We start from the raw sequence: 23062 nt of genomic DNA on the forward strand, positions 1-23062 counted from the left end.
CAAGATTGCTCTCAGGAAGGAATCAGAAAGTGTACCTCAGAAAGTGTGTGGAATTTAACTTCAGTAATCAACATAAACTGATATAAGCAAGGACACACGAACTTGACCCTAGCAATCCATCTTTAAGACTAGATTAAGACTACCTACTGCTTCGTGTCTCTAGTTAATGGCCGGGCCTAAACAGAGAGCAGTGCTCAGATGCTAATCTGACTTCCTGCTCAGTTCAGGCCCGCTCTGAATGCAAGACCACAATTCCCAAGATTTTTCCTTAGTCTTCCCCATCCACGTATATGGTCCAAGGAATTATAGAACATCTTGAGATCACCCAACTCCTACAAATTCTGATGTTGGCCTGTGGACGAGTATGTAGAAATCTTTACACCAGAGTTTATGGTGTAATGCAGTGGTCAGCAACTGGTAGATCGCGATTGACCAGTCAATCGTGAAGCCTCTGACTGTCAGAGGCTCCACGATCGACCAGTTGATCACGATAGAGTTGCTAACCCTCCTGCAGCCAAACAGGGAGATCAGCTACCAACAGTCCAGCAGCGAAGCGGGGCTAAGGGCAGGCTCGGTATCTGCCCTGGCCCCGTGCTGCTCCTAGAAGTGGCTGGTGTCTCCAGCAGCAGCTCCAGGGAGGGTGGTGGGGAGTCTCTGTGCACCGCCCTCTCCTGCAACGCCGCTCCCAATTGGCCAGGAACAGGGAACTGCAGCCAATGGGAGCTGCAGGGGTGGTGCCCGTGAATGAGGGCAGTGCGTGGAGCCACCTGCTCCTTCCCCCTGCCCCACATGCTGGCCACTTCTGGGAGCAGCGTGGGGCCAGGCAGGCAGGGAGCCTGCTTTAGCCCCGCTGTGCTGCCGCCCAGAAGCTGCCTGAGGTAAGCAGCACCCGGACGGGGCCCATACCCCAAAACCCCTCTAGGGCTGCCAACTGTCTAATTACATGCAAACCCAAAGACCCCTGCCCTTCCCCGCTCCTTCCCCGAAGCAATGCCCCTGTTCCACTCCTTCTCTGAGGCCCCGCCCTCGACTCACTCCATCCCCGCCCCCGTCCCTCGCTCTTCCCTACCCTCATTCACCTTCACCAATCTGGGGCAGAGGACTGGGGTGCAGGAACAGGTGTGGGCTCTGGGAGGGAGTTTGCATGCAGGAGGGGAGTGGGATCAGGCTCTGGGACAGGGCTGGCTCCAGCTTTTTTGCCGCCCTAAGTGGCGAAGAGAAAAATAAAAAAGCCACAATCAGCGGCACTTTGGCAGCTGCTCTACCACGCCGCTTTATTCTTCTGCCGCAATTCAGCGGCCAGTTCTTGCCTCCGAGAGGGACTGAGGGACCTGCCGCCGAATTGCTGTCAAAGACCACCCCTTTCCATTGGCCGCCCCAAGCACCTGCTTCCTGTGCTGGTGCCTGGAGCTGGCCCTGCTCTGGGAGGTAGTTTGAGTGCAGGCTCTGGGCTGGGGCAGGGGGTTGGGGTGCAGGAGGAGTTGCAGGCTCTGGGAGTGAGTTTGGATGCTGGAGGGGTTGCAGGCTCTGAGCTGGGGCAGGTGATTGGGGGTGCAGAATGGGGTCAGAGGGTCGGCGCTTACCTTGGGCAGCTCCCGAAAGCTACTGGCACACACCCCTGGCAACAGCTCCTAGGCGAGTGGCCAGGGGGTCTCCACACACTGCCCTTGCCCGCAGGCTCCGCATCTGCAGGACCCATTGGCTGCAGTTCCTGTTCAATGGGAGCTGCAGAGTCGGCACTCGGGGCACGGGCAGCACGCAAAGACCTCCTGCTCCTTCTCCCCACCAGGGGCCACAGGGACAGTGCCAGCTACTCTGGGAAAGGCACAGAGCCAGGTACGTAGGGGAGCCTGGCTTAGCCCTGCTGCCACACCGGACAGGTAGCACCTGGTTTGGCTGAAGTAGCCTCCAGAGATTGGGCCAGATTGCAGGAGACTCCTGGCCAAACCGGAAGGATTGGCAACTCCAGTGCCCGCCCACACTTCAACCTCCTGCCCCAGCCTTGAGCCCCCTCCCACACCCAAACTCCCTCCAAGAGCCTGCATCCCCTCCTGCATCTCAGCCCTGGGCCACACTCCCTCCTGCACCCCAATCCCCTGTCCCAGCCCTCTCCCAGAGCTTGCACTCCAACCCACTGTCGGAGCCCTCAGCCCACTCCCTGGGTCAGCACCACACACCCACTCCTGCACCCCAACCCCCTCCCCAGGTCTGAACCCGCTCCTGCACCCAAACTCCCTCCCAGAGCCTGCACCCTGAACCCCACATTCACCCCAAATCCCTGCCCCAGGCTCAGCCCGGAGCCCCTCCCACACTCCAAACCCCGCAGCCCTAGCCCAGAGCCTGCACCCCAACCCTCTGTCCTAGCCTGGTGAAAGTGAGTGAGGGTGGGGGAGAGCAAGTGATGGAGGGAGGAGGGATGGTGTGAGTAGGGCGGGACTTCAGGGAAGGGGCTGGGCAGGGGTGGGGCAAGGGTGTTTGGGTTTGTGAGATTACTGTTATTTCTACATTTTCTTTGAGGTAGATCGTGGGTTGCATTTAAATTCGAAAAGTGATCATGTGCTTAAAAAGGTTGGAGACCGCTGGCATAAGGCCTACTTAAGACACATTTCACAATGGCTGCCACTAAGTATGTGGGAAAATGACAATGCAAAACCATGATAAACATTTTTCTTTACAAACTGTGGCCCCAATCCTGCAACTGAATGCTCTAACAAGGACCTCCAAAGTAAATGCATTTGCCATTTGATTTGTGTTTTAGGCATAGAGGTCTGGTCTCAAGGGTCCAAGGTTTAGTTGCAGGACTGAGACATATATATTTAATAGCCCATTGAAAAAAAGTACTCAAAGGCACCAGTTTGAAGCATGGACTAATAACATGGCAACAAAGGCTATTTTTCACTTACAGAAAAATCAAACCAGGTCTGAAATCAGCCATTTTCTGTACATTCCTAATATAAAAGTCAAATGTAATAAGAAAAATCTTGTTCATAAACAATTTTTTCCCATTTACACATTTTACCTATCAAATTATAGGTGCACGAACAATTCATATTTAAAACTGCATAATTAAGATATTCTAGAACCAGTTTCAAACCCAAAGGCAAGATTAAATGGAATTCTACACACAAACTCTTACAATACCACAAACACTGGAACTGTTTCCATTAAAACATTTCCCTTTCTATACATATTTTTAAAACAAATGTGCTTTCATTTTAGGCATGCACTATGAACAGATCAGTTTAGTCTCATTCTACTATACTGGCATTAGATCCAAAAAGAATCAATGCCAACCATAATGCCCTAAATGACATCCCTCTCCTATCCCTTGATCGATGCAGTCAGTGCATCATGGAAAGTATTGTCTACCCTGGTTGTTAAGACAAGGGTTTATCTCACTCTGTCCTCTGCTAATCTCTTTAAGTGTGACCTCCCCTTGATATCTGGCACCAGGATAGCCAGCAGGGAAGACAAAAGGAAAAGCTTATTTCTTTAGGCAATATCTTTTAACACTCAACTTACTGAAACACTGAAAGTGGGATCTGCAGAACTCTTGCAAAACTAAGAGTTTCAAAACTGACTTCCAATGGGACTGGTGCCCGAGTCACTTATGTGATTTGAAAAATCCCATCCCACATTAAAATTAAACTACTTTAAAAGGTACTTACTTTAAAATTAACACCCCACAAAATTAAATAGCTTTAAAAGTGTCGTTGTAAACCATTTGCTTAGCCATTATCATTAGTTTGAGAAATTTAATTTGAAGGATAATTTGAAAATGGAAAAAAAGTCTACTAATGCACTTCTAAAAGTAACCCACAAGCTTGATTACTAGTAATGAAATACTGACTTCGTTATGTAATATCAGGAATAAATATTCATGCATGTGTAATGGACTAGATCCTTTGGCTCCGACATGCTTTGATGAAATCAAAATTATTTTTGCCTGAGGGCAGACTCCAGAAAAAAGCCTCTAAAGCTTTTAACAATGATGGGCAATGCTATATAATCACAGCGATAGTTGACTTTGTTATTTTATCCCACTCAGAATTGCCATTGCACCCTGTCTGAAAGAGCTTAGAGTCTGATTTAATACATGATGTAACAAAAAGGCCACAAAATACAGGAGTGGAGATTCAGGAAGAAAAGACAGTGGTCACAGCAATAAGATATGTGGCTGTTCAGCAAACTAACATGCACGTGTAATGATGCCCTTGGTTGAGATACATGCAGGGCCTGAACCCAGATTTATGGATCCAGAAGCATCAGGCCAGGTCTACACTAAAATGGTCAGTCGACCTAACTATATCATTCAAGGGGATAAAAAATCCACATGCCTGAGCAACGAAGTTAAGCCAAACTAAACCCCAATGTAGACAGCGCCAGGATGATGATGGGAGGTGGATTAGCTACAGTGACAGGAGAACCCCTCCCGTAGCTGTAATGAGTGTCTATACTTAAACTACTACAGTGCCAGCTATGCTGCTATAGCAGTTTAAGTATAGATATAGTCTAAGCCTCAACTCCCTGATCTACAGGGTCATTAACTGAGAGGGAGCAGACATTCATAAACTTCTATAAAAGAGATATAGACACTACAAAGAGAGACAAAGCTACCCTAGGTTAGCATGGGTTACACACGGGTCTGTATATGCCATTTTATAGGTTACACAAGGGTCTGTTTTTGCTTTTAGGCCAGGTACACCCCAATATATATTTCTGTAGGGTAACTACATCACTCAGAGGTGTGAAAAATCCATGCAGTTATACCCACCTAACCCCTGGGTAGACAACTTCTCCTGCCAACATAGCTACTGACTCTCAGAGATGGGGGGAGGGCATTAACTATACAGATGGGAGACGCTCTCCCATTGACATAGGAGTGTCTTCACTAAAGCACTACAGCTGTACATGAAGACAAGCCCTCGGTCAATCTAGGTGGGTGTCATGATAAAATGGGTCTTAAGGAAGGATTTGAACAAGGGGGCTCCGATGGCTTGGTACACCCATTCACAAAGGGTATTTCACACTAAAGCAATGTTATGGGAAGAGGGATGATGGCAAGTGCGGAAGCAGAGCAGTGTGATCTGAAGGCAAAATGATAAGAGCCAAAAGTCAGGTGTGGCTGAGTGTCATTTAGTGGCCTGTGGTATGCAGGAGGTCAGAATACATCTTGAATACTGTATGCAGATTTGTTCGCCCCATATCAAAAAAGATATATTAGAATTGGAAAAGGTACAGAGAAGGGCAACAAAAATGATTAGGAGTATGGAACAGCTTCCATATGAGAGATTAAAAAGATGGGACTTTTCAGCTTGGGAAAGAGACAACTAAGTGGGGTGGGGAGAATAGGATAGAGGTCTATAAATCAAGAATGGTGTTAAGAAAGTGAATAAGCACATTATTTACTCTTTTGCATAACACAAGAACTAGGGGGTCACCTAGTGAAATTAATAGGCATCAGGTTTCAAACAAACAAAAGGAAGTATTTCTTCACAGAAAACACTATCAACCTGTGGAACTCATTCCCAGGGGATGTTGTGAAGGCCAAAAGTATAACAGGGTTCAAAAAAGAACTAGATGAGTTCATGGAGGATAGGCCCATCAATGGCAATTAGCCAGGTGGGTCACAGATGCAACACCATGCTCTGAGTGTCCCAAGCCTCTATTGCCAGAAGCCGTAAGTGGACGACAGGGGATGGATCACTTGATGATTGCCTGTTCTGTTCATTCCCTCTGAAGCACCTGGGAATGGCCACTGTTGGAATACAGGATACTGGACTAGATGGACCATTGGTCTGTCCCAGTATGGCCATTCTTATGTACTAGGTGATCTGGTGATCCTTTCTGGCCTTCAACTCTATGACTTAACTCAGCAGAAGCGGATTTATGAGGGACTTCACCACATCAGGTGGAGGCTTCTTGGAGATATTCAAAGGGGGTGACAGTGAATTTTGTAGATTAGGAGGGTGATTTTAGCAGCTACTTTCTGTATGGATTAGAGTGACGCAAGATAGATAGATGCTGGAGAGACCACAGAAGGAAAAGTTTCAATAGCCAAGATAAGAGATGATCCAGACCTGGAAAGGAGTCTTCATCATCTGGTCAGAGAGAAAAGACTGGATCTAGAACACGGGGTCTGGGGCCCCCTAGGAGCCATGAGCAGATTTCAAGGGGTCCACCAAACAGGGGCAGCATTAGACTCACTGGGGCCCAGGTCAGAAAGCTGAAGCCACATCGCATGAGGCTGAAGCCTGAGGCCTTGAGCCCCATCACCCGGGGCTGAAGCCAAATCCTGAGCAGCTTAGCTTCACGGAGGGGGGGGCTGTAGCATGAGACCTCAGGCAATTGCCCTGGTTGCTACCCCCTAACACAGGCTCTGGCTTTTATGTGCAGAAAACCAGTTGTTGTGCCACAGGTAGACCATGGAGTTTTTATAGCATGGGGGGCAGGCACCTCAAAAAGAAAAAGGTTGAGAACTCCATATCTAGACGATGTTGTGGAGGAAGAAGCAGCAGGGTTTAGACTCAGCCTGGATGTGAGGGGTGAATGAAGGGATTTATTTTTAGGGTGGTTTCCTCATCCTACTCTCTAATTAAAGGTACCACCCTAAGGTTCCTGGTTCTCTCGGAGACATAAGCCACAGAACAGAAGTATCAGTCACCTCTCCAGCCGTAGTGCTGCTGCAAACTTAAGTGCGGCATTACTTATAGACCAACACCTGAGTTCAGTTCCAGCAGTTTAATGGAGGCTTTGTGCTGAACTCCATTTTTCTCCCCAGTCCTATGTGCACTTCCAACAGAAACATCCTCTCTTCATAGCAACAAAACCTAAGTACAGTTGTTGTCTATACTTCTGAGCAGACAAGGCTCCCTCCACAGCCTGCCAACTTTGCTAATAGCAGCTGTTACTAAAGGCCCAGATCCTGCAAACATACACTTAATTTTAAGCATGCAAATAGTACCATTCCCTTCATAGTTAAGGATGTGCAGATTCACAGAATCAGGGCCAAAGTGAGAAAAAACAGAATTCTAGGCAAACTTACAGCACTGCTTTACAAAAGAATAAACTAGCATATTGAAGTGTATCACAAATCCATTGCTTGGCAGAGACGAAAATTGTGCTTTCAAAGGCGCTTTTAGATGCCAGCAAAACAGGTTACATTTCAACAGGTGTTTGAGAAATGAGCAGGGATAGGATTACTCAGTATGTCACAAACCACACAGAGAAAAAAAAGCCACTAACAATGTCCCCTATAGTACAGTCAGAAGCAATTTGTCTGTGGGTTTCCCTTAATGAACTCAAGTTCAACATGCTAGAATTCTGCCAAGCTGTGTGGCAGCTGGGGGAAAATAAACATGAAGTTCAATGTCAAAACAGAGATCAAATTTTGGAGTGCAACAAAGAAATAAAAGTGTAGTAGCAACCATTTAATCTACACATTTCTACAAAGCTAAATCAACAGGACTGGTAACAAGAAAGGAATTGTTCCTTTTCCCGCTCCTCACCTCCTCAAATCACACGCAGAGCACACATTTAGCCAGCGGAATTAATTGCCAGAAGATATTATTGAGGCCAAGAAGTTTGCAGAATTCAAAAGAGAACTGGACATTTATATGGATGACAGGAATATCCAGAATTATAATAGTAAAGTTTTTAAAACTGTAGCTTCACTTAAGTCAACAGTAAAACTCTCACTGACTTCAGTGGAACCAGAATTTCAGCATAAGAGTTTTGGACATAAATCCTCAAGCTTCAGGATATAAGCCAACCTAGAATGGGTTAGGAAGAAATTTCCATTGAGACGGACAACTTAACACTGTGTTTCCTGCACCTTCCTTTGAAGTAGTTGGTACAGGCCACTGTCAGAAACAAGACACCAGAACAGACAGATCTCCGGTCTGACAGTTCCCATGATCCTTACAACATACATGCACTAGGTCTTTGGTACTTGCACAACTTTTAATTCGTTGTAAAAATTAACAGTAAAAATATTAAGATTGTGCAAGTGCTACACAACTATAACCTAAATGAGTTCTGCTTACAAATCAGTAAGAAGTATCTTGTGGTAGAAGCTCTCCCCACTCTGCACCACAGAAAGCAGCTGCTTTGGCCTCTCACTCATCATCATTATCAAGCTGCAATAGCTGGACCTTGCTGATTCAAGCAACTCCAGATATTGGAGGGGGGGTGTATTTTAGGTTGTTGTTACTAGCCATCCGCTGCTCAGTTGGTGAACCGTTGTGGCTCGTTGGCATCACAGGTACTTGCCAGGTAGGAAACTCCTGATCTCTAAACTGATCTTGCCAATTCTCATGCAGACTTGCTTCTCGTGTGGTAAAGACTTAATGCCAGAGCCCTGATCCTGCAAAAAGACTTACACATGGGCTTAACTCTGCATAGTCTTGGCCCTGGTCTACATTGGGGTGGAGGATCGATCTAAGTTACACAACTTCAGCTATATGAATAATGTAGCTGAAGTTGACATACTTAGATCAAGTTTCTGTGGTGTCTTCACCGCGATGAGTCGACTGCTGCCGCTCCCCCGTCGACTCTGCCTGTGCCTCTCGCAGCGCTGGAGGAGAGGAGTCGACGGGAGAGCACTCGGGGGTCGATTTATCACGTCTATACTAGATGCAATAAATTGATCCCCGCTGGATCAATCGCTACCCACCGATCCGGTAGGTAGTAAAGACTACCCTTGGTGACTTCGATAGAACTACTCACACACATGAAGTTAAGCATATGTATAAGTCTTCAAAGATCAGGACTAAAGGCAGAGGACCTTCTATTTTCTGTACTTAAAAGTTTAGTCAATAGTGCTAAAAGTTTAAAACAACTAGACATTTGCTGAACAAGTATGCCATTTATTTATTCAGATTAGAAACAAAAGGAATAAAAAAAATTATGCTTTTATTTCTTTGATGAATCCAGCCCTTAGAATCCTTTTATTTTCCACAATTGGCTCTGTGCCTTTCTGCTGTTCAGAAACAGGCTAAGAGAATTTCAATTGCAATTAGAAATACAGAGCTACAGAATGGCTCAGCAGGTAGAACCATTAGTTCCTCCATGGGAAGCTCCAGTTCAAGTCACCAATTACTTGAATCAGTCGGGAGTGTTCCATGAAGGTGGCATACCTGCCTACCACAGGAAACTGGAAAGGTTGAGATTTTCCTATCCGCAAACCCATCTATCCCATAACTCTGGTTTCTCTGACATCTGGCATGAGGGGAAGAGAAACATTCAATACATTTCTTTTTTAATTAGTAAAACATGTTCCCTACTTGCAAACAATAATGGAGCTCAATAATTCAAATACTGACTTTTCTGCAGCCTGTCTCAACTTAGTGGGTCAGATCTTCAGACAGTATAAATCAGTGTAGTTCCATTGACTTCACTCTCACACACATGGCGTGAAATCCTAGCCACTCTGAAGACAATGGCAAAACTCCAATTAATTTAATAGGGCCAGGATTTCACATATTGAATTCAAGTAAGCTACGCTGGTTTATACCAGCTGAGGATTTGGTCCTCTGTCCTACTCTATTAGTCAGTTTCATGGTTGCTATGCTCTGGCACCTGAGCCCAATGGCATCTTCAAGATGGCTGAGATTCTAAAGATGCTGTAGGGTAAGGTGCTGCTCGGTGCACTGTTGTTTGACAGTTGGTAGTCTTTGTAGAGGAGTTTCATGGAATACCTGTCAATTTTTCCCCAAAAGGGTCTCAATCTGGGGTTCTGCTGTTCTTTCTATACATCCAAAGCCAGGTACAAAGTCAGCCTTTTCTTTCCAAACCCCACTCCATCCCAAGAAAATGCCAAGCCATCACTGAGGATGCTATATAGTAAAGCAGACTTTCTATTAAATAAAGACCAGATTTGTTTTCCCATTTATTTCCCTTTTCTCTTCCCATTCTGCACTTCTCTTTCTATGTCCAGAAGTATCTTTTTTCCTGTGTTTTCCAGTGTCCATGGTTTAGCTCAGACTATTTGTTCTGTAATTAATTCTTTTTAAAATGTTTCAAATGTATTGGTTCATCTTTACTCAGAAACCCTCTTTCTTCAAGACATTTCTCTCTTCACATTCACCTTTCTCCTCCTTTTTATACCTTCTGTACTTTCTCTCTATTCCCCCCACTGTCTCATTCTCACCTCCACACACACACTCAGCAATTCTCTTTCATTTCTCCAAATTCACACCCCCCCCCCCAACCTTCTTAGTATGTAGCTGAAGTAAAGGTCCTAGTCGTTCTTCAAAACACAAATGGGAAAGTTCCAGAGGATGAGAGAGAACATAGAGGATGGCAACTGATAACTTGACTGCATCGGGAGACTTCTTTCTCACGGCTTCCATCAGTGATTGTGCAGTGATGCCTCAACAGATGACCAGCACAGGTTGAAAAAGTGACCTCTACTAAAGGTGGCACACCCATATCTGAAAACTTCTACAGGAACCTCCTTCTACAAGAATGCTACAGCAGATCTTGTACCTGTGACAGAACTAGCAACCAATGATCAGGACAATAATGTCCATCCCATTCCAGCCTCTTTGTTCCAAATCATTGCTGAAGTAGCCATAATCTCATTAATGTTAATATTTGTTCAGGGTTAAGTTTCCAAATTTGTGCTCGGACGACCCTACAGGCACAAAAACAAAAACAAAAAAGGCAGGCTAAGATTTTAAAAATAGGAGCCTGAAGCAAGTTTATACATCCACATTTAGATACCTACCTGATTTTCAGAAATCACAAATACCAGCAGCTCCCATTGGCCTAGCATCCATACTTAGGTACCTGCCTGGTTTTCAAAAACTCAAGCACCCAGTGGGAGCTGTTGTGTGTTCAGCACTTTTGAAATCAGGCAGGTCCTCAATATGGAGTTTAGCAGTCTCCAAAAATCTTGGTTTTGGTTCCCAATATGACTTGTAAAGGTCTGTGTATTGCTGTGCACATGTAATGGTTCCCAAAAACTTTTGTCTCCAGGACACAGGTTAGATTTCTGGTTGAGACTCCTGTTGGAAGTGAATTCTTTAGGTCTGTCTCCTTTATCAACAGATTTTTCACCCTTTCCTTTAACTATCATAAAATGGCAGTGGCAGAAGTGATGGCACTGCACATCAGTTCAAGCACTTTATAAGTAGTCCATAGCCGGAGAGAGTAAAATGGTAAGTGCTCTATAAATGCTATATTCATTCAGCAATTCTACACAAAATACACTCTCAAAACTGAATATTCATCCATCCAAGAGATTTCTAAGAGGATGCATCAAAGCAATCTGTGAAGAAATCCCAGAACTTATTTAAAAAGAGAAAATGAAATGTCTTGAAATACAGTTTAAAGTATCTAATTATTCATTTTCATATTCATGTTCATGAGGCCCTAAAATGCTTAATAGCTCCTTGTCTCTTACAATAGAGCTTCCTGTAGTCTGTTCCAACCCATCTGTTAACGCCTTGAAGATTCTGTCATCAGAAGGAATGCCTTTTCCTACTAGTAACAGATTTGAAGAGTATGAATTGTACATTATTCCGTTCACTGTTTGATGCCAGCTTTTTATTCAATATACAGAGCTTGCTTGAAAACAGCAATTGATGCTCCTAACACTTTAAAACATACTGTAGAAGCTTGTGCAAATTAAGTTTTTTATAAAATGGTTCCAATTCTTGCTAGTAGGAACACTGCACATGTCTCTACTATCTGGGGGGGAGGGAGGGGACAACTAATCTTTGACACTAGTTTTCCTCAACATTGACAACTATCATCCCCATGCTACTATGGCCTAGTAAGATTACCACAGAATAGACCCCAATGAGTCACAGCTGTTAAGCTTTCCACAACTACTGCCTTAGTGATTTCATTTCACACTGAAGGCCAGATTCACAGTTATACTCTAGCCCCCTGACACCACTCTGGCAGTGTAAAAGGCTTTAAAGGAGTAGATTACCTTATAAATTACCCCTTTAAGGCACCTTTATACCACCAGAATGGTATAAAGGGGGATTAGTGTAAATGAATAACGTTGTAATAAAGTTGGGATTTTTTGGTTCAAAAGTTGCAGCCACAGTTTGTTAAAATTCAGTTTTGGTGCAGTCAGTTCAAGTACCACTACAAACCACCACCATCCACGCTTCAGTGAGTGGCATTGCACTTGGCACACAGGATTGCAATGGTACTCAAGTGTGGCTCAGCCACTCCTCCATCATGATGGGCAGGTGCATGCAGAGGTGCCATCAACGTAGAGGTGTCATGGAGTTACAGAGCATACCGGCTTCCAGAACAGAGGTGTGGGGGTTGCAGGTGTGTGGGGGCAGCTGCAGGGATGCAGGACTTAACATATATACCGTATATACTCATTCATTAGCCCGTTCGTTTATAAGCCAACCCCCCAAGATGGTTAGGTAAAAACAGCAAAAACTGTATGACCCTTTCATAAACCGACCCTATATTACAGGGGTTGGCAAACTTTGGCTCGTGGGCCGTTACAGTAAGCCGCTAGCAGGCCTGGACGTTTTGTTTACCTGGAGTGTTCACAGGCATGGAGCCCCTCAGCTCCCAGTGTCCGCAGTTTGCCGTTCCCAGCCAATGGGAGCCAAGTGGCTCCATGCCTGCAGACACTGATACTTATGCATCATACGACAATGTATTAGATATTCAATTCAATGATTCCATAGAGTTTAAAATCATCAAATTTTAATCACCGTTTATAAGCCAACCCCCGCTCTTTGATGCATCACTTTTTTACCAAAAATATTCGGCTTATGAACGAGTATATACGGTAGTTTTCTAACTTCCTAGATGTCAAGCTGACAGCATGGTCCTTATTGCTCCAACAAGAGCGGCATATTCCCCAGTCATCTAACACATGTGGGCAGGGGCACCCCTGTAACCTAGAGCTGGCCTCAGCTCAGAGACCCTAGAGGCCCTGTGGGGGACTGGCATCACTCGGGTTCTCCATCCATGCTCCGTGCCCTGAGGGGGACACAAGCCCCAGCCTTCACCCTGCCCCTCTCACCAGGGCCTCCCCAAGTCCATCCCTTGGTGCAGCCAGGCAGTCGCAGAAGGCCAAGTCCTTGTGGTTGGGGAGAATCTGTTGGTAGTCAGTTGGCCCGGCCCGCACCTCCCAGCAAAAGCAGAACTGTACCTGGGGCAAAGCATGAGGCCAGTGCCAGCAGGACTGAGTGCAGGCAGCAAGAGGGACAATCATCCCTGGGAGCTTAGCCCTCACCTGCACAGGCCCCCAGTCTCTTCCTCATCCATTTCTGCTCTGCCCCCAACAGGTAAAGGGGGTGAGGGGACACAGCCAGACCAAATTTGAGTGCATGGCTTTGCAACACCATGAGCGAGAGACTTTGCGACGTGAGGGATGGGGTCATAACACCACTCCAATTTCCGTCAACTATAATAAGATGTGGTGTGCGGAAACTGCAATTTTCAGCACTCCAAAAATCACAACCTGCAATTTTCTTACAGCCTCATAAATGAAAATCTGGCTGAGAGCTTGTAACAAAAAGCAAAGTGGAGAGCATAGTGTTGTCGGACACATACTAAAATCATACACACTGTTTAAGTACATGTAGCTGGGTCACTATTTTTTATTCCTAGCCCTTTCATGCCTATTGCCAAGTTCTAGATTGCCTTTTCACTGTCGGAGGTCAACACAACACAGCCCAAGCTGTCTCACCTGAGATTAAATGATGATGAAAAGCCACTTATGAAAAAGAAGAGCTGTGCACAGCAAATGCAGGTGAGTGGAGAGACACACATTAAGTACCCCTTCCTGCCCCTATTAAGTATTGAGAGTTTTGCCACCAATTTCTTTCATGGCAGAGTCACTCTCTAGGTCTGGACATAAAATGAAGAGACTTCAACCCAGCAACCTTAGAGGGTGGACAGCACTGTTAACTTCCACGGAAGTATGGTTTTTATTTACACAAGGATCAAATAGCAACAGAAGTCAGTGACACCAAAAGAAAGAGGAGGAAGAAAGCACCTCCCACTCACTGGCAGGCCCACCGATCAGCGCCTCCCCCTCCCTCCACACACCTCCTGATCAGCTGTTTCATGGTGTGCAGGAGGCTCTGGGGTGGAGGAGAAGAGCAAGAGCATGGCAGGCTCAGGGGAAAAGGTAGAGTGGGGGCAGGGCCTGTAGCAGAGCCAGGGGTTGAGCAGTGAGCACTCCCCAGCACACTGGAAATTTGACGTCTGTAGTTCCAGCCTCGGAGTCGGTGCCTATACAAGGAGCCGCATATTAACTTCTGAAGAGCCGCATGTGGCTCCAAAGCCACAGGTTGACCGCCCCTGGGCTACTAGAATGAGCATTATATTTGAAGACAAGAGATCTCATCACAACTCTAATGCTCACTCTCCATGTGACCTTGGGAAAGTATCTTGAACCTGTGTCTCCGTTTACATCTGTGAAATAAAAGAGGGAGTATTTTCTTTTTTTTTTCTTTTTTGGCTTTGCAACACTACTAGAAATCTTTTAGATTATCTGAAAAATGAAAACCTTATGAAAGTGGTGTCATTATTAATCACTTTGCAATAATTGTAAACAAACCAAAAAAATCTCTTTAATGGCTCACTGATTTTCATATGAAAGTTAAATGAGCCAACAAAAGAAAAAAAAAGTTTCAAGCTTCTTGAAGTCCTTCAAAAAGAAAATACAGCAATAGTGGCTACTGCTTTTTCTCAACCATACAGTTTAGTTCTCTCAATAAAAAACTAATGTTCTTTTATTTGTAACGAGTGCTGCAAACGGAAAACACACTGAGCACTGAATAGATGTTAATGCTTCGAAAAGAACGAGCAACTCCTTTTTTATACAAACATTTTGTCAGAACATAAGATCTGTTTTATCTTGGCCATACCATATATAGAGAGCATTTACTGCAGACATAACACTGTCTTACACGTGACATGTATGTAACTCACTCTTTGTTCAACGGCCCATCTATTTTAAGCTTCTTAAAACCTGCTTGTTTTTCACAGTAGAAACCTTTATTAAAGACACAGTTTTTGATGGCAGGCTATTGTAAATAGCTTCAGATGTTTTTACGGAGTTTTCTGAATATGGCGAATCATAAATAATAGTTTAAGAGTTATTTACAAACTAGTCTGGAGGACTCAATTCATCTTAAAGTTCACAGTTGCTTCAGTCGGAAAAAGTTTATGGTCAGATGAGAAACAGAACATTAGTGCTCACATTTTGACATTTACGTTCCCCTGTCTTTTTAATCCTCAAATGGACTAACTCAGATCAAGCCACACTGACAGACAAATTAGAGTGGCACCATTTGCACCACTAATGCTTAGGGTCTGTTAGTATTGCTATTATAAAACTTTATTTTAGGGGTTCATAATGAGGCTGCCAAAATGCATTCCAAGTGGAAACTTGACATACAAAGTCTATGCCCTAGAGAAAGCTCTCTTGCCAGTTCTGAAAAGTAAAAATATATTTGTAAGTTGCAAACATTTTTTAAAAAAGTAAATATAATATTATTACTAAAGATATACCGTATATACTCATTCGTTAGCCCATTTGTTTATAAGCTGACCTCTCAAAATGGATAGGTAGAAATAGCAAAAACTGTATGACCCTTTCATAAGCCAACCCTGTATTCAGGGGTTGGAAAACTTTGGCTCCCAGCCCTTCAGGGTAAGCTGCTGGCGGATCAGGACATTTTGTTTACCTGGAGTGTCTGCAGGCATGAAGCCCCTCAGCTCCCTGTGGCCGTGGTTCACTGTTCCCAGCCAATTAACAGTTCCCATTGACTGGGAACGACGAACCGCGGCCATAGGGAGCTGAGGGACTCCATGCCTGCAGACGCTCCAGGTAAACAAAACTACAATATATTAGATCAAGGATGGACAACCTTTGGCATGCAGACTGCCAGGATAAGCACCCTGGTAGGCCGGGCCGTTTTGTTTACCTGCCACGTCTGCAGGTTTGGCTGATCGTGGCTCCCACTGGCCGCAGTTCACCGTTCCAGGCCAAGGAGGGCGGCGGGAAGCAGCATGGGCTGAGGAATGTGCTAGCCACTGCTTTCTGCCGCCCCCATTGGCCTGGAATGGTGAACCGGGGCCACTGGGAGCTGCGATCGGCCAAACCTGCAGACGCAGCAGGTAAACAACCGGCTCGGCCCGCCAGGTGCTTACCCTGGTGGGCCGCATAGCAAAGGTTGCTGATCCCTGTATTAGATATTCAATTCAATGATTCCATGGAGTTTTAAATCATCAGATTTTGGTGCAGACCTGTTTATAAGCCGACCTTCGCTCTTTGATGAGTCACTTTTTTACCAAAAATATTCGGCTTATGAAGAGTATATATAGTATTTGGCCAGTAGCACCAGAGGTCTCAGTCAACAAGACAACTTGTATAGTGCCCATTGTTCTGGACACTGAACAAATAATGGACGGAATTAGAGAGTCTGATGCTCAAATCCTATTGAAATTCAATGGGAATTAGGATCCTAAATACCTTAGGTTCCTTTGAAAATCCTAGCCACAGTGCCTGCTCTGAAAAGAGCTCACAATGGAAATAAACAAGATCAACAGCGTACACCCAGAATGAGACTGACAGTGAAACTCTTATTTTGGATTTTGATTTCTGCCCTTCTGCCACCCTGATCACCCCACAGATGTTTGTATTTCACATTAACCCTTCTTGTCTTGTTTTATTACCACCATTCTTTGTTGGATTTTAATGTCTGTTGTCTCACTCTTCCCTGAATCTGCATCTCTGGGGCATTTCAAGCTCTAACCACCACCAAAACCCCGCCCTTCTTGCACACTGTCGGTTCAGTTAGCACTTCTGCAGCCAGCAGGGAGATTTCAAAACTGCTTCAAGTCTCTGAAAGAGTGTTCCCTCACCACTGCTGCTCCAATGTGTGCCTCAAGCAGGGGCCTTTGAGCCATGCCCTGGGGAAGAAAGCGGGTGGGCTCCTGCCTGCATGTTCAGAGAGATAAAAGGGGAGGCCTCAGGAAGCTCAGTGCCCCAGATCCAGTTTGAGTAATGTGCTTAAGCATGTGCCTAATTTTAAATATGAATTGCTGAACTGAAGTCAAATGGGACGAATTCTAGTATTCCCAACTCCAGCATTCAGAAATCATGAGTCTGGCTCCTAAAAGTTATGAGGTTGGTTTAAAAATTCTGAGATCTTTAAAGTAATACTTTTTTTTAGCCTTTTTATAGCTTCTCTGCAACTATGAGAGCTAGAAATGTAATTGCCATTAAAAAAAAAAGTGAGATTCTCAGGTAATCACCTGACTCTAGAAATTGGGGCTTTAAAAAAAACACCAAGTAACTCATAATAAAATGTGAGAGGTGACAGAACTGTTTAAGCATCTGACTAACTTTAAGCACATGAATAAATACCTTAGTGAATCAGGGCTCCGGTGTCTAGAGGAGATGAGGAGTCCAGCAGGCCTGATCACCTTGCTAATGCTCCTATGCTGACTAAATCTGCACCTAGGGCCAGCAAGAAGGGGCCTTGTGAATTTCTATTTATAAAATGAATACTCAAAATAGATGTCAAGTATCAGGGGGTAGCCGTGTTAGTCTGTATCCACAAACACAATAAGGAATCCGGTAGCACCTTAAAGATTAACAGATTTATTTGGGCACAAGCTTTTGTGGGTAAAAACCCTACTTCAGTTGCATCTGAAGAACTGAGGCGTTTTTACCTACGAAAGCTTATGTCCAAATAAATCTGTTAGTCTTTAAGGTGCCACCGGACTCCTTGTTATTTTTACTCAAAATAGATGACATCATCCCTAGTGGAACTTCATTGAATTCAGTTAGATTTGTAACATGCTTTTTCCCTACCTATATTAATCTAAGGATTATGAGTAACATAGACTAAAAAAAAAAACCTTGACAGAGTTACATCAAGAATATGGCTCACCTTATTTTGAATGGATGTTTATAAATGCAACTGTTCTAGTTTGAGATATGTTCTGAATACATCATTGCCTCTGTTACAACGCTCAGGATTACTCAAACACCAAACATTATTTCACCTTATTTTAGAACAGATATTTAATGTTTATAAAATATTTTTAATTTCTAATATGTTGTCACTATACTCCATTTACATTTTGCACTTCTCCGTTTGGACAGTGAAAAATCAACAAAGTCACTATCACTTTTGTTTATAGTCAACTTTCAAATGCTTTAGTACTGCAGTGTTTGGGTTTCAGATGCTACTGGGAATGTTTGACAAAGTAAATGCTTTCACTGGAACTTTTTTTAACTGTAGAAACATTTCTATTGTTTTAGATTCTATAAAAGTTTGCTTTCACAAAACTTCAAAGTTGGGGGGGTTAAATGGAGTGTCTCTCTTTAATATAGTTTAAGTACTCTTAGTATTTCAAATGGAAAATGTGACTTAAGTATTGAGGTTTAAAAAGCAGCTACAACGTATGCAGCCAATTTTTCTAAACATGAATCTCATAAGGGTTTTTTTTGGTTTGTGTTTTTTTTTCCCTTTTCTTTGCTGTGAGAAAGTATGGCTTTCAAGAGGCAGTCAGCTAGCTGCAACAGACCATAATGGCCCAGAGGTTTTCAATTTGCAGACTGAAAGTGGTTTATGTTAAGTAGTAACAGCTCCAATAGATATTAAAAAATAAAAAAAAATTGACTGGGGCTTTTCAAAAGTGCCTAAATATGGATTTTCTTGGTTGGTCATCACAGTGCTGAGGAAATAAATAGCCATTCCAAAATAAGTGTATAACTAGATAGGTTTTATGTGGTTTTTGAAGGATCTAAAAATATATTATACAGCTCAGTACTGTGTTTACAGACAAGACTAATGTCTCAGTCAATACTATCAGATTTTAGGTGCTAGATTCTGATAGCTGCTACACAAGGTGAGTCAAGATTGTAAAGTAAAGAGAAAAGGCTGATGCTCCATCTGTAACTCATACTCTTGTCATTTTACCCTAAGGCCATGTCTACATCTAAAATTTTGCAGCGCTGGTTGTTACAGCTGTATTAGTACAGCTGTATAGGGCCAGCGCTGCAGAGTGGCCACACTTACAGCAACCAGCGCTGCAAGTGGTGTTAGATGTGGCCACACTGCAGCGCTGTTGGGCGGCTTCAAGGGGGGTTCCGGGACCGAGAGAGCAAACCGGGAAAGGAAACCAGCTTCGCCGCGGTTTGCTCTCTCGGTCCCGGAGCCAGCCAGCAAACCGCGGGGAAGGAGACCTGCTTGCTCGGGGTTCCGGGACCGAGAGAGCAAACCGGGAACGCCGCGGTTTGCTCTCTCGGTCCCGGAGCCAGCCAGCAAACCGCGGGGAAGGAGACCTGCTTGCTCGGGGTTCCGGGACCGAGAGAGCAAACCGGGAACGCCGCGGTTTGCTCTCTCGGTCCCGGAGCCAGCCAGCAAACCGCAGGGAAGGAGACCTGCTTGCTCGGGGTTCCGGGACCGAGAGAGCAAACCGGGAACGCCGCGGTTTGCTCTCTCGGTCCCGGAGCCAGCCAGCAAACCGCGGGGAAGGAGACCTGCTTGCTCGGGGTTCCGGGACCGAGAGAGCAAACCGGGAACGCCGCGGTTTGCTCTCTCGGTCCCGGAGCCAGCCAGCAAACCGCGGGGAAGGAGACCTGCTTGCTCGGGGTTCCGGGACCGAGAGAGCAAACCGCGGCGAAGCTGGTTTCCTTTCCCGGTTTGCTCTCTCGGTCCCGGAACCCCGAGCAAGCAGGTCTCCTTCCCCGCGGTTTGCTGGCTGGCTCCGGGAACGCGAGAGCAAACCGGGAAAGGAAACCAGCTTCGCCGCGGTTTGCTCTCTCGGTCCCGGAGCCAGCCAGCAAACCGCAGGGAAGGAGACCTGCTTGCTCGGGGTTCCGGGACCGAGAGAGCAAACCGGGAACGCCGCGGTTTGCTCTCTCGGTCCCGGAGCCAGCCAGCAAACCGCGGGGAAGGAGACCTGCTTGCTCGGGGTTCCGGGACCGAGAGAGCAAACCGCGGCGAAGCTGGTTTCCTTTCCCGGTTTGCTCTCTCGGTCCCGGAACCCCGAGCAAGCAGGTCTCCTTCCCCGCGGTTTGCTGGCTGGCTCCGGGACCGAGAGAGCAAACCGCGGCGTTCCCGGTTTGCTCTCTCGGTCCCGGAACCCCGAGCAAGCAGGTCTCCTTCCCCGCGGTTTGCTGGCTGGCTCCGGGACCGAGAGAGCAAACCGCGGCGTTCCCGGTTTGCTCTCTCGGTCCCGGAACCCCGAGCAAGCAGGTCTCCTTCCCTGCGGTTTGCTGGCTGGCTCCGGGACCGAGAGGGCAAACCGGGAAAGGAAACCAGCTTGATTACCAGAGGCTTCCTCCTTCCACGGAGGTCAAGAAAAGCGCTGGTGAGTGTCTACATTGCATTACCAGCGCTGGATCACCAGCGCTGGATCCTCTACACCCGAGACAAAACGGGAGTACGGCCAGCGCTGCAAAGAGGGAGTTGCAGCGCTGGTGATGCCCTGCAGATGTGGACACTCTCAAAGTTGCAGCGCTGTAACTCCCTCACCAGCGCTGCAACTTTCTGATGTAGACAAGCCCTAACAGTGCAAGACCACAGCATAAGCATGTACTTTGAGTTAATGGTTTGAGTCTTTCCTATTCTTGCCTTTGTATAAATGGATTTATGCTACAAACTGCCAAACCAGCTCACAAAGAAAAAAAATTATCAGCCCAGACTTTTAAGTGGTGAACATGAACCTTTGATAAAGAGTCTGATAAGTCCTTTGTTTGCTCAAACACAACTCTAACCCTGCTGACATCCCACAAACTCATGCTAAGGTCTCACTCAGCAGGGCCAGCAGTCTCTTCTGAGCTGGCTGTTGTCCTCATGCCTCAAGCACTCCCAGGATCCTCTGGAGCTAAAGGTGCAAAATGCATTGAGAGCTGCCTGCCTGTCTGCACAATAATTGAATACAGCAGCTGGGCCAGTCTGCCAAACGTGCAGAGACCATGCAATGGAGTTGGCAGGGATCAGCAAAGATCAGGGGTTGCCTGTTGGAGAGGAGCCCTAGTTAATAAGTCAACAACAGTGAAGGAGAAATAGATATTATTAGTTATTAATTATTAGGATTATGATGTTGTTTATGGTAGCGCCCAAGGTGAGCCAGTTGCTTGTTTCCAGTCATGCAAAAGGAGTCAGTCCCTGCCCCAATCTCCTTTCAGTCCAAGGAAAAGTAATGAATGGGCTCAAAAGGAGCGAGCCGACAGGAGACCAGGAAGAACACTGAGCTAAATCAATCTTACTTCAACTTCCAAACTCACTTGTTGCTAATGTACATGTCAATCCAACCAAGCCCAGTCACCCCTAAACCCCAGCCCAGTCAGGGAGACTCCACGTGGGGCTTCGGTGCCAAACGTTTGGTAAGAGTCCATCGCCTCTTTGCAAACATCCCGGTTCAGGGTGAGAGGTGCTGGAACGGGGGGTGGGGGGTGCTGCTGCTGCACCCCGGCTGGAAGTGGTTTCCATCAGATCCCAGGTTACAGTTTGGGTCAATGGCTCTCGGCGCCCGCACTGTACACATGGTTTTAACCCCCTACCCCCGCTCACGTTTTATTTTAATAGGGACCCTCCTTGCTCCCCCCCTCCCGGACCGGAGCAAGCCTCTGGGCGCCCATCCCAGGCACTGCCGGGCTCGGACGGGTTCTCAGCCGAGGCGCCGCTGTGGTTTCTGCTGAGCTCGGTCCCAAGGTTCACAGCTGTGCGCTCCTTGAACCCGAACCCGAACCCGTCCAGCCGCCTCCCACCCCCGGGCGGCGAGTGCCAAGGCCACGGCCAAGTCCGCTCCCGGGCGCCCTGCCTCCCCCCCCGGCGCCGCCAGCACAGGCGCCCTCGGGCTCCCCTGCAGGCGCCCCGCTTTCCGGCGGCCGGAGCGGAGCCTGCAGGGAAACTTCTCCCGGGACAACTCCCTGCCCGCTGGCGCGGGGCCGGCTCGACTCACCCTCCGGCAGCTCCATCGGCTCCCGCGCTGCCTGCAGCCCTCGCACGCTCCCCGGCGCGGCTGCAGCTCGGGCAGGGCGGCGCGTCACGGCCGAGCCCTCACAAAGGAGGCTGCCTGGCGAGTGGGGTGGGTTTCCTCCCCCTCCCACCCGGCCGCCGCATCGCGCCCGCCAAGGCTGCGAGCGGGACGAGGAGCCTCCCGCAGCCACGGAGGGAGGCAGGCAGGGAGGGGCGGTCCCTGCAGCCCCTAGGGCCAGGTGCAGCTCCCCCACTGGAGGGGGAGGGGAGTGACTTCAGGCGGGGCGGGGCTCCCACTCCTGGGCTCCCCCATCCCACTCAAATCAGTTACAACTCAGCCCTCCCCCCTTCAGTGGAGCAAGGCCAGGGGGGTAAAAACTGCATCCTTCCACATCCTGTTCCGTGTGGGACCAACCTCCAGCCCCTCCACTGCCTGGACAGAGAACAGGGAGGGGGCGCACCAAAAAAATCCTGCTCCTCAGGCGGTTCAGGGCAGCTGTGCTGCCCAGGCTGGCATCTCACACCAGCACAACCACCCCTTTGGCCCAGCTGCCCCCAAAGGGCAGCATAGCCCTTCCTGCCGCATCTTAATATCTGATGCGCCCTAGTGCAGCAGACACTGAAGCCTCCAAGGCCATGCCCATGCTCCGGCCACCTCAGTTGTTGTGCAAGCAGATCAGAACATGCACATTGGAGTAAGAGACAGCAGGCACCTAATTTAGGGTAGAAAATCCTCCTGGAGTTTAGTAAACAAGTACAAGATACCCCATGGGGGGCAGGAACCAGTAGATTCCAGGGCCTACTTCAAAGGAGGCATGAGATTTACACACACAACATAATTTTAAAAGATCATTTCCAAAAGCAGCCTCCAACTGTGTGTACCAGAGTTGTTTAGTGCACTATTCTGGACATCTCAAAACCTAGGCATGTAAAATAGGCATCTACAGAGCTGACAAAGACAGCTTGATTCCATGGCAAGTTCTCAAGGACAAAAACCATGGACTCACACTTTTGACCCTTGCAAGGTTAGAAATGGTTTGGAGCCACTTTGAAAATGTGGCGTTAAGTATCTGAAAAATTCAGTTCAAAGTCCTTCACTGCTGCCTGGCAAGACATCA

At 46.7% G+C, this 23062-nt stretch overlaps 1 protein-coding gene across 2 annotated transcripts in view; it reads right to left on the reverse strand.

The window, feature by feature from the left end:
• Window positions 1-21958, reverse strand: part of FGD3 (FYVE, RhoGEF and PH domain containing 3) — a 183338-nt gene extending 161380 nt beyond the window's left edge. For both annotated transcript variants that reach the window (XM_030569614.1, XM_030569613.1), the window contains exon 1: window positions 21928-21958. In XM_030569614.1, the coding sequence (XP_030425474.1) occupies window positions 21928-21943 (16 nt within the window). In that variant the 5' untranslated portion in view covers window positions 21944-21958. The remainder of the gene's footprint in view (window positions 1-21927) is intronic.
• Between the last annotated feature and the right edge of the window lie 1104 nt (window positions 21959-23062).

This window comes from Gopherus evgoodei, chromosome 7 (assembly GCF_007399415.2).
Source record: "Gopherus evgoodei ecotype Sinaloan lineage chromosome 7, rGopEvg1_v1.p, whole genome shotgun sequence".
In the NCBI taxonomy this organism is placed as follows: domain Eukaryota; kingdom Metazoa; phylum Chordata; order Testudines; family Testudinidae; genus Gopherus; species Gopherus evgoodei.